Source organism: Monodon monoceros, unplaced genomic scaffold, assembly GCF_005190385.1.
Source record: "Monodon monoceros isolate NGI ecotype Baffin Bay Population unplaced genomic scaffold, NGI_Narwhal_1 Super_Scaffold_9, whole genome shotgun sequence".
NCBI lineage: Eukaryota > Metazoa > Chordata > Mammalia > Artiodactyla > Monodontidae > Monodon > Monodon monoceros.
Window position 1 is genome coordinate 42353293 of NW_021703786.1, and position 12211 is coordinate 42365503.

At 45.2% G+C, this 12211-nt stretch overlaps 1 protein-coding gene across 2 annotated transcripts in view; it reads right to left on the minus strand.

Annotated features, from left to right (window-relative positions):
* The window catches only part of MYOCD (myocardin), a 91001-nt gene that overhangs the window by 12488 nt on the left and 66302 nt on the right, over positions 1-12211 (minus strand). For both annotated transcript variants that reach the window (XM_029212101.1, XM_029212102.1), the window contains exons 8-9: positions 7779-8023; positions 5963-6116 (exon numbers count right to left, since the gene is read on the minus strand). In XM_029212101.1, coding sequence (XP_029067934.1) covers positions 5963-6116; positions 7779-8023 — 399 coding nt within the window. The remainder of the gene's footprint in view (positions 1-5962; positions 6117-7778; positions 8024-12211) is intronic.

The following is a 12211-nucleotide window of genomic DNA, read 5'->3' on the forward strand; positions in this document are numbered from 1 at the left end:
TTCCAAAATAGCCCACATCAGCATATTACTTTTGTAATTAAAATGGGAAATATATTAAATACCTAAATGTCAGTAATTCCATAAAACAGCCAGAAATCTATAGGGAAATATTCTTCTGATACTTTGCAGGGAAAGATCTTTTAAGCCTCAAAGCAAAGAAAGTAATAATAAAAATACTGACCACAAAAATTGAAAACTATAAGTCGAAAATACTGGAAGAAAATGCAAATGCAAACAGCCATCTCATTAAAACAATAATTGCAGGGCAAGTAATAAAGTGTTCGTAAGCTCAATGTATCAAAAGAAAAAGACTGACACCCAGTATAAAACTGGGTAATGGACATGATCCAATCCTTCACAAACAAAAGATAAAATTAAAGAAAGATGGCCAATAACATATGTGTACCATCATTAGTGTTCCAAGAAATGCAAATAAAATAACTATGTACATAGCTTTGTATTCATCAAATCGACAAAGAAATGAATAATAACACTGTGTCAGTGAAGTAGCAGAAAAATAATTGAATAAAAATGTTAAGAAAAAAGCGCTTTTTAATACCTTGCTATTCTAAGTGTGGTCTTTGGACCAGCAGCATCAGACAGCATCTGGAGCTTATGGGAGAAATGCAGAATCTCAGGCCCCTCCCCACACCTATCAAATCAGAATCTGCACTTCACCACGAGCCCCAGGTGGTTCACTGGGCACATTCAGGCTTGAGAAGTGCTGCCCTAACACACTACCTCTGGGAATGGATTGGCACAAATGTTCAGGACAGGAATGGGGCCATATGGATCAAGAGTTCTTAAAAATAGTTATATATTTTGGTTTAGGAGTTCCACTCCCATGTATTTAGCCTGGGGAGATAATTAGAGAAATTAATAAATGTGTGTACAAATTATATATATATATATATATATATATATATATATATTTTTTTTTTTTTTTTTGCGATACACGGGCCTCTCACTGTTGTGGCCTCTCCCGTTGCGGAGCACAGGCTCCGGACGCGCAGCCCCGGCGGCCATGGCTCACGGGCCCAGCCGCTCCGCGGCATGTGGGATCTTCCCGGATCAGGGCACGAACCCGTGTCCCCTGCATCGGCAGGCGGACTCTCAACCACTGCACCACTAGGGAAGCCCACAAATTATATTTTTAATAGCAAAAATTTGGAAGCAAGTTAAAAGTCCAATAGAGGGATGTCAATGAGGTGGAGAAATGATATGCCAGTATTAAAAAGAAAAATCTTATTGAATATTAAACGTTATGAAAAAGTCCATGATAAATAAAATAAAAGAGCATGCCCGAAGTATACGCTCACATAATTATTTTAAAATAATTATTTTAAAACCAAACACGTTCGTGCATATTTTAAGTCTAGAAGGATACAGAATCTGTGAGTTAATTGTCTTTTAAAATACTTGGGACTTCCCTGGTGGTCCAGTGGTTAAAACTGTGCCTTCCACTGCAGGGGGCGCGGGTTCGATCCCTGGCCGGGGAACTAAGATTCCACATGCTGTGCAGCCAAAAAAAAAAAAATACTCTTCACTTTTTTATACACTCTCATATTTCAATAGTGAATATATATTACACTAAGAGTTATTTTAAAAGTTATCTCAAAAAGGATTTGAATAACTTACCGTACCACAAGCAATAAAATATGCTCTCGGCCCCCTAGCCTGGCTAGCATTGTTTTACCATTTTCTTTTAGATTTGCTGGTTTGAAAAAGTGCAAAATGGCAACTCATTACTGTTTTAATTTAGAGTTACTTAAAATTAATGAGCTCTACGTTTATTTTTAGAATCTGCTCTGGCACTGAATAATTTAAACAACATTATTAAATAATGCAGCTCATATTCTAAAATAAAATGAATACTTGTTCAGGCCAGTTTGCTATAAATTTCAGAATATTATGCTGTGTAGGCTTGCTTGGGACAAAGATTAGTATAAACCTCTTTCTTATATTCCCTGGTGTTTTATTTTTTTAATTAATTAATTATTTAATTTTTTGGCCATGCCATGCAGCATGTGGGATTCTAACTCCCCGACCAGGGATCGAACCCGCATTCCCTGCATTTGAAGCACAGAGTCTTAACCACTGGACCACCAGGGAAGTCCCTCCCCGGGGTTTTAATCGTTGATAAAACTTTAAACCATTTATTACGAAAAATTTCAAACATACACAAAAGTAAATAGAAAAGTGTAGTGAACCCACAAACCCATTAACCAGCTTTGACAATTATCAGCCCGCATTTGTTTCATTTATACGCCAGTCTTGTTTGATTTATACCCCAAACTACTTCTTCCCCTACATTTCCTGAATTATGTGGAAGCAAATTATATATTTTAATCTGTAAATATTTTGGTATCTTTGTCTAAAAAGTAAGTACTTAAAAATATAGATATAAGATCATTATCACACCTGAAAATATGAATAATTATTTCTTAATATCCATCAAATATTTTCCCAATTTTTTTAAACTTCCCATTTACTTTCTCTCTCCTCCCCCGATCCCCCATGCTCTCTGGTTCTCTGACTCTCCAGTTTGTTAGAAGCAGGATACAAAAAAATCCATATACTGTCAAATTTCCACTTAGAACTTTTTAATGAGAAATCAAATTTTTTTCTCAGTGCCTTTCCCCTTTCACTTCTTTTTTTTTCTTTCTTCCTTTTTTTTTTTTTTTGTGGTACGCGGACCTCTCACTGTTGTGGCCTCTTCCGTTGCAGAGCACAGGCTCCAGACGCGCAGGCTCAGTAGTTGTGGCTCACGGGCCCAGCCGCTCCGCGGCATGTGGGATCTTCCTGGACCGGGGCACAAACCCATGTCCCCTGCATCGGCAGGCGGACTCTCAACCACTGCGCCCCCAGGGAAGCCCTTCCCCTTTCACTTCTATGAAGCAAAACATAAGCATTTTTCTGGAAAACATCACCTTCATTGCCTTACCTTTCTGATTACAGTTTTTGAGGGTTACCTTCATTAAGTCCTCTTATTTCTTCCTTTCCCTAAATGTGGTTCCGTCATTCACCTCCTTTATTCCTCTTCTCTCCTTCCTTTCCGCCTTCTCCATCCTTCCCTCCCACTCTTTCCATTTTGTTCTCCTTCTATCTCACTTGCTGCTCTACTTCCAACCCTCCCCATTATGCAAACGATTCCAAGATTTCTTTTCCTATCCCTGACAGCACAGGTGAGCTGAGTGAGGCTGATATACGTCTAACTGATGGAAACTGGCTAGACTTTTTCTCTTGGTTGTCCTCCTGGTACTTGTGCTCAACTTTCCTAAACTGAATGAACTTGCCAACATACCTTGAAACCATCTCCTCAGTCTACCCTCCCAATTTCTGCTACTGCTGTAACTCTCCCAGGTGACACCTCTCCCCATACACCCAGTAGTCAAGCCCAGTTCAGGTTTCTCCCATCTACTCCCCGCCCCCTTTCCACTCTCAAGAATGACAATAGCAAAGCCTTTGGCATCAGTCACTTGAGTTCAAGCCCCAGTTTTGTCACGTAGAAGCTGGTTAACTTGCATTTCACTTAACCTCTTTAAGATCCTGATTTATTATGTTGACATTTAAAACTTATCTTGTAGGGCAAAAATTAAAGCAAATCTCAAAGTAAACAAAACTGATAAACTTTTAGCCAGACTCATCAAGAAAAAAAAGGGAGAGGGCTCAAATCAATAAAATTAGAAACGAAAAAGAAGTAAACAGTGGACACCACAGAAATACAAAGGGTCCTAAGAGACAATAGTACAAGCAACTCTATGCCAATAAAATGGACAACCTGGAAGAAATGGACAAATTCTTAGAAAGGTACAATCTCCCAAGACTGAACCAGGAAGAAATAGACAATATGAACAGACCAATCACAAGTACTGAAATTGAAACTGTGATTTAAAAACTCCCAACAAACAAAAGACCAGGACCAGGTGGCTTCACAGGTGAATTCCATCAAACATTTAGAGACGAGTTAACCCCTCTCCTTCTGAAACTATTCTGAAAAATTGCAGAGGAAGGAACACTCCCAAACTCAATTCTAAAGCAAACCTCTGAAGGCTGGCCGACTGGTAGTTTATACTCAAAAGTGGTAGTTCCCACTGTCACCACCACCATCTCCTTATAGCTCTGTTAATTACTGGAACTATAACCAGCCAATGATTCTGAGCATGTGCAGGCCAAGGAAACCACCTCTAGGGGCTCTGATAGGTGGCACATCATATCTGGACTATGTTTTCTTTGGGGCCAAGACATCTCCAGTCCTACGTCATCCGAGCTCCCATCCAGAGATAGACCACTTAAAAAAAAAAATCTTTGTAGAAGACATACGACGTAAAATTTACCATTTAATAACGTGTAAGGGTCCAGTTCAGTGGCATTAAGTACATCCACAGTGTTGTGCAAATATCACCACCACCCACATCTCCAGAACTTTCTCATCATCTCAAACTGAACCTCTGTACTTATGAAACACTCACCCTTTATTCCCCTCTCCCCTGGGAACCAACATTCTACTTTCTGCCTCTACGAATTTGAGGACTCCAGGGACCCCACAGAAGTGGATGCACACAATATTTGTCCCTTTGTGTCTGGTTTACTTCACTTAGCATAAAGTCTTCCAGGTGAGAGGAGCTACTTCTATCTCTATGGATTGATGATCTGCGGGGGTGTGGAGGGTGTGGAGGGTGAGGGGCCACCGCTCTGCAGAGCATCATCATACACCTGATGTCTTCCTCTAGGTTTACAGCTGCCAAACTGAAACAAACTCGACGAGACCTAAGCATTTTTATTACAAGCGTAAGGAATAGAGAAACCTTTGATATCAAAGCCCAAGATACATTTTATCTACCAGTGTTGACATTTGGTGGCACTGAACTTCCTCTAATTTGAAAGAGTCCCAATCCTACTTTTCCCCCAAAGGAGAGAATGACTGAGGGCTGAGCATGGGAAGAAGGATGACCAAGGAGGACTGAGGGCTGGGGAAGGGCCATAAGACTGGCCCAGTGAGGACCACGGGGGCCTTTAGGAATTTAGTGTTTTTGGGGAAAAATGATAAGATCCTATTGGGGAGAAGAGTAATCGGTGGGGTGGAAACTAGGTAAAGAGGTGCAATCATGGAGCTGCAGTAGGCATTGGAGGGAGGTGTGCCCATGCATTGGAGACCCGGAAGGGCCCTGCCTCCATCCTTTTCTGTCCTTTTGTAAATACCGGATGGACGAATCTGCCGATCCTGAGGACTGCTCTGAAACACACCAGGTTCAACTCAAAGGCCAGCGTCCTTTCAGTGAACTGAGATCCATGAGTGTGATCCAGAGTCAACTGCTAGCACACATATACCATTTAACAAGCTGTTGCTACACTTCAGGGCAGAAGTTCTCAGAATTGGGGATTTCATAATAGAACAGCACCTGCTCTTAAATTATACTATCGACATAGGGTTCCCAACGTTTTACCTTGTTAAGTAAGGACTATCCTCCGTATTTAATAGCATCCTGATGGAAGAAAAAGAAATAAAACACCAGAAACACTCAACTTCTATCCACTGCTGCCATCATTTCCTGACGGAAAGGACGTTTTGACATTCGAAACATCGTGGGGAAATAAATACTTCAAATAAAGACTGGTCAGATATATTGAATGCAGTTAGATTCATGAAAAGCTCTTGACGTGGCTCTTGTTTTTCTTATTTCAAGAGACTGGTAAAAGTTCATCGTGAAGTTGGCCACTGGAAACTTGTATCAATCTCAAAGCCGCCCCCTGCGCTAAGGGCTATCACGTATACGATTCTATTTGACTCTTGCAATGACTCACTGCAAAGGAGGAATGTGAGATGCAGAAACATTAAGAGAAGAGCTGAGCTGGGAGCCCCCAGTCTTCTGTTCTATTGGGTATCCAACCACAGTGGTTAAAAAAATATATATTTGTTAAAAGAAGAAAGAAAGAAAGAAAATCATGTCAAACCGTATACCTTCAGATCATCTAGGTTGGATGGGAGTGGGCCTGGCTTGAGAGAAGAGACACCAGTTTGTCCAGAAAAACTGTTTTTGGCAGGAGACAAAGGGGTATTGCTCAGCGGTGCTAAAGGAGGGTTTGGATTTCTGACCACCTGCTCATTTGGTTCCCTGAAAAACAAAGAGAAAAGAGGCACTTAAAATACCATCAAATACAGTCAGCTATACATCTGGGGGTGTGATACTGTGATTTAGAATAGGAAATACATATTTGGTCTTCATCCTGGTTTCTGGCATAGCTCCTAAAACCCTTCGGATTTCCTAAGTCATGAGAGTGCAGAGCTGTCTTTTGTTATCCTAATGAGGTGACTCTTGGAAGCCACCTAAGGATGGAGGGTGGTGGCCCCTGTGATTAGAGGGTTGGAACTTTTAGCCCCACTCCCGACCTCTGGGGAGGACAGAGGGCTGGAGGTTGAACTGATCGGCAATGGCCAATGATCTAATCAACCGTGCCTATGTAATGACGTCTCTATAAAAACCCAAAAGGATGGGGTTTGGAGAGCTTCCGGGTTGGGTAGCATGTGGAGATTTGGGGAGACTGGTGCACCTGGAAGGGCCATAGATGCTCTGCCTGCCTCCCATGTACCCTGCCCCAAGCGTCTCGTCCATCTGGCTGTTCCCACGGCGAGTTACGTGCTTTTACAATAAACCGGTTACCTAGTAAGTAAAATGTTTCTCTGAGTTCCCTGAGCCACTCTAGCAAATTAATCAAACCCAAGGAGGGGATTGTTGGAACCTCCCATCTGTAGCTGGTCTGTCAGAAGCACAGGTGACAACTTGGACTTGTGATTGGTGTCCGAAGGGGGAGGGGACAGTCTTGTGGGACTGAGCCCTCAACCTGCGGGATCTGACACGATCTCCGGGGAGAGAGCATCGGAATTGAGTTGAATTGTAGAACACCCAGCTGGTGTCAGAGAGTTGCTTGGCAGTGTGGGGAAAACTGGGTGACCAGAACCCTTAGGGGGTGGCTTGCAATTAGACTGGATCACAAGCTAATTGCCCAGAAGGATCAGGCGTGTAATAATAAATACATCAGCAATAATAATCAGTGCAACATAATAACAAATCAGTAGAAGCGGCAGGGTGAGGGAGAACCACAGAGTGGGCCAGATGGCAAGTGGCAAGCACCCCTCAAGCTAGTTTTGGGGAGACAAGAGGGAGTGGTGGAGACTGTGGCCACGGGAGAGGCCCGTCCATCTGTGATTTAGCAGATGCCCTGTCCTGGGGAGGAAGGAACGTGCGCACGAAGCTTGATCGCGTACAGCACGTGGCATGATCACCAGCATGACCCGAGGCTGAACAGAGGCAGGTGGGGGAACCTACCTCCCAGCTTCATGGTTGAGGAGAAAGACCCTGTACAAGGTGACCTAACTGTGAGATCACACACTGGGCTCAGGAGTCAATCTTTGAGGCTGTCACCCAGTCACTCAGCCCTGAGCCAATGCCTGAAACGTAATCAGTATTGGATTGGCTCCCAATTCCAGTGTTACATTCTTAGATGGCTCCTCCCCTCCGTTCTGCCATTACTCTAGCGCTAATAGTTTCCCCAAAGGGGCCTCTTATCAGGGGAACTGATGTACCTGCTTCCTCCCGGCCTTCCGTCCCTGAAAAAGTGGGCGTGGTTTCTGAACCGTCATACTCTAAACACACCGGACCAGGATGCGGCGCAGCGCAGGACTCGCTGGGTCCCCAGGGGCTGGCCCGGGGGCCTCAGCCAGAGAAGCCACCAGCAGCGTCTGCCCCCAGGCGCCAGCCTGGGCTTGCCTGACTTACTTGAGCTGAGCTTGGTGGAGCCCGGGGTAGCTGAAGCAGTGCTGTTGCTGCTGACTGAGGATCTGCAGCTGCAAGAACAGCTGCTGCTGCTGGAGCAGCCGGGCGTAGGCGGAATCCATGGGCGGAGGGGACTTCTCGGCCTTCTGGTCCGGGGGGATGTACTGGTGATATTTGAGCTTCTTCACCTTTGGCTTGGGGTCCTTGGGCTTTTTGTGGCGGTTCTTACTGTCGCTCAAGGACTTGGACTGCAAAGCGGATGGAGAAACGGCACGTGCTTTAGGTGATGGATGGGAATGGCTTGGCATCATGAATATAGCTCTAGGACGTTTCATGGGATGGATGTTCCTGAACCCCTGACACATAATACAGCAAAGGCAGGATGCACAAAGAGATCCTGGACGTTAAGGTACCTAACGGACAAATCCACTGCAAATGCATCGCAAAGGAAGGACACCCCTGAGGCGGGGAGTCTTGAGTCTTAGAAGTGGCTCCAGGAGAATTTCCTTCCCGGAGGAGAGGGAGAGGTACACTTGTGTTTCACGAGTACACTTTCTTAACCTAAAACCACCTGACGGCCTAACGAAGGAGATATTCTGCTCTTGGGATGGATTCAGAAAAAAGCTCTTTCACCTGTATGCATGTAATCACCTTTAGTGAAGCCCTTAGTACGCTGACTTATTAATGACATAAACTCAGATGAAGTTCAGCTTGCCTCTGAAAATCCAGAATGTGGATCTTTGTTACCTCAAACGTAAGATCAATTCCCCTTCCCATCAAACACTGATATAAGATCAGGAAGTGACATCCTCTGAAGATTCTTTATTGACTACGGGAAGGGTTAGTCACCCACTGGGACCTTTCCAGAAGTTACCCATCATGGAGCACGATTTGGACCCTTGAAAAAAGTTAAGGACACAGGCTCGGAAGTGAAGACACATTTTTGAACATGGTACAATCATCCAACTTCATGACATCTCAATTACCTCACTTGCAAGTTGGGAAAAACATTCTCTACTTTCGATCTCAGTAATCAATGGAAGAATGGTGAAACATACTGTTGAAATAATAAGATTTCAAAGGACAGTGTGATTATATTTATAACCCACTCCTAAAATCCAAAGGCCTCCATAGATTGGAAAGCAATAGATCCATACTGGAATCGGTTAAAAAACATACATTTCCAAACCCTGACTTTATTACGGAAGATTGAAAGGAACATAGATATGGTGATGGTAGAGCCTTTTGAGGATCTGGGGACAAGTGGGAGGGAAGGTGTGGTACCAGCAGTGTCCAGAAGAGGGGGCTCCTGAATAGCTGGCGGGCATGTTGTGACTGGGCAGCTTCCCCGTTTTAACCAAAAAAGTTTTCTCTGACTCAGCGCATCCCTCCAGCGAAGCCTTTTTTGTGTTTTCTCAGGAAGGCTTCTTCTTGGAGACCAATGAACAATGAACTCAAGTATTCCCGTGGGCTAGGGGCTCTCCTCCCTGCTCATTCATCGGTTAGCGCTCCAGGTAATGAATCAGTCTTCTGCACTTGGGAGAGTTTCTGCAGGGCTCCTACAGTCAGCTCTGCCCTGCTTTGCTCCGGTGCAGCCTCCGCTCCCACTCCTAGAACTTGCTTGTCTGGGGGAGCTGCAGCCCTGGGTCTAGCAATTAAGTCAGGGGCTAAGGCATTTTCTCTATCTGTCGCCTTAACATAGGGACTCTGAACATTTTAGAAGGTACGAAAATCGGACCATTTTCTCTGGATAGTGAGGGGCAAAGGCCGCTGAACCCATGGAACTCTGAATCCCTGGAACTGTACAATTTCATATTTTTGACACCAGAGGATACTAAGGCTGTGGGTTTGCTTTTGTTTTCTTTCTAGAACTGCATGGCCGATAGAAGGGGAGCACAGTCATCTTTCTAAAGCAGACCTGGATCCCAAACCCAGTGGTTTAAGACTTGGGCATGAATGTATAAAGCAAGTTAGTGTAAGGCAAGAGGGAGTGGTGGGGCCTGCAGCTAGAGAGGGCACGACTTCCTAAAGGCCTTCTGCCTCGAATTTGCACACATACTGCACCGGGCAGGCAGCACGCCCCCCAAGCCACCTGCACTCAGTTTGTCCATCCCGCACGGCACACTGAAGTCCAAACTCCAGCCTGCAAAGGAGACCATCACCAAGCTGCCTAAACATACTCCTCTCCAACGGCTTACCCCTCCTGACTCTTCTCCTTGTCATTTTCTGCCATCTGTGACTCCCTCCTCTGCTTGCTGTCTGACGTCGGCTCATCCTTCGAGGCTGGCTCAAACCCTGGCTCACCTGGGAAGCCTTTCCTAACCCACAGTGAGGTCTCTCCTCTGCATGTCTCATATGACACTTGAGGCTGCCCCGTAACCGTCACACTGCTGCAGACCCTGCTGAGGGGGGAGGGAGACGGACATCCAGCCCCAGGTCTGCTTCCGAGGCTACCGGCCCTGATGGGGGGCTGTGGCCACCTGGGGAAGGGGACTCTCCTTCTGTATTGCGGTAAAATACAAGGAACGTAGAAATCCCCAGTCACCATTTTCAATTCAGTGGCATTTAGCACATTTACAATGTGGTGCGACCATCACTGCTACCCAGTTACAGAACATTTTCATCACCTCGAAAAGTGACTCCATCCCCGTTAAGCAGTCACTCCCCATCCCCCGCTTCCCTTGGAAACCACGAACGTGCTTACTGTCTCCATGGATGTGCCCATTCTGAACACTGCATAAAAATGGAATCAGACACTGTGTGGTGCTTTGTGTCTGGCTTCTTTCATGCAGCATGTTTTTCAAGGTTCACTCACGTTGTAGCAAGAATCAGTGCTTCATTCCCTTTTCTGGCTGAATAATCTTCCATTGCATGGATATGCCCTGTTTATCCATTCTTCACTTGATGGACACTTAGGTTAGTTCCAACTTTTGACTATTGGGAATAGAGCTGCAATGAATATTCCCGCATACAATTTTGTTGGAACACCTGTTTTCAATTCTTTTGGGTGTGTATCTAGCAGTGGAATTTGCTGGGTTACGTGGTCATTCCGTGTTTAATTAACTGAGGAACCACCAAACTGCATTCCACGCAGACGTGCCATTTTACATCTCCATCAGCAGTGCACGAGGGTGCCGATTTCTCCACACCCTCATCAACACTTATTATTTTCCATTTTTAAAATTTTAGCCATTCTAATTAGTGTGAAGTGGTATTCTGTCGTGGTTTGGAGTTGCATTTCCCTGACAACGAATGACATGGAACCCCCTTCTTGTGTGCTTGTTGGGCAATTTGTTTATCTTTGGAGAAACGTCTATTCAAGTCCTTTGGGGCACATTTTTCTTACTTGCTCAAAGCCCCATATGGACTAGTGGTGGCTGTGATATCAGACTAGATTGTAGGCTCCTTGAGGGCAGGAATCATGGGGGTTTTTTTTGGGGGGGGTGTTTTTTCTGCAGTGTGCGGGCCTCTCACTGTTGTGACCTCTCCCGTTGCAGAGCACAGGCTCCGGACGCACAGGCTCAGCGGCCATGGCTCATGGGCCCAGCCACTCTGCGGCATGTGGGATCTTCCCGGACCGGGGCACGAACCCATGTCCCCGGCATCGGCAGGCAGACTCCCAACCACTGCGCCAGCAGGGAAGCCCAGGAATCATGTTTTATTCAACCTGATATGCACTACTTGGAGCCTGCAATCTGAGCACCGTTCTCTTACAGAAGATTTTACAGTTTTCAAAGAGTATTCTTGTGCATGCTCTCAATGGCCTTATGTGAAGCTTACGCAGTCGATAGGGCAGAGATGTTTTCCCCTAGCTGGGTTGCTTCCTTCTTTGAGAAGCCCTCTAGTAGCCTCCTCCCTTAGAGATGATGAATATCCATCAGCTGAGAACCCACAGGCACTGACCAGTCAGAAGAGCTGTTGGCTTTCACGTAAGTCCTGCTGGACCAGCTGGTTATCAACCCTGCTCCTCGTTGAAACTGACTGTCCTTCCTCAGGGCAACTATTATACTCCCTTAGTACCAAGAGGCTGAAGGCTTTGCTCATCTGCATTAGGCAGAATTTGGTAGAAATACCGATGCAATTTCTCTCGGCACACAACGTTAGAAATCACTGAATCATCCCCTCCACCCTCCACCTGCAGGGAACAAAATTCATCAATGCCACTTATTTTCAACGCTGTCAAGCTGAGTGGACTGTAGGCTGGGTTTAAGCCACTGCAGTCTGGGGAGCTTTACTGGGAATCGGAAATACCCGCCATCCATTTATAAGATGAAAACCACTCCCGTGTACATGCAGTGGAGGGGGCAGTGGGTGGGCACCGTTACTTTAGCATTGATTCTAACTCAATTTACAACCTTTTCAAAAAATGTGTCTTAAGAATCATCTCAGCAACAAGCGGTGGCTTTAGAGCTGAGAGAACACGCCCCCCAATCAAT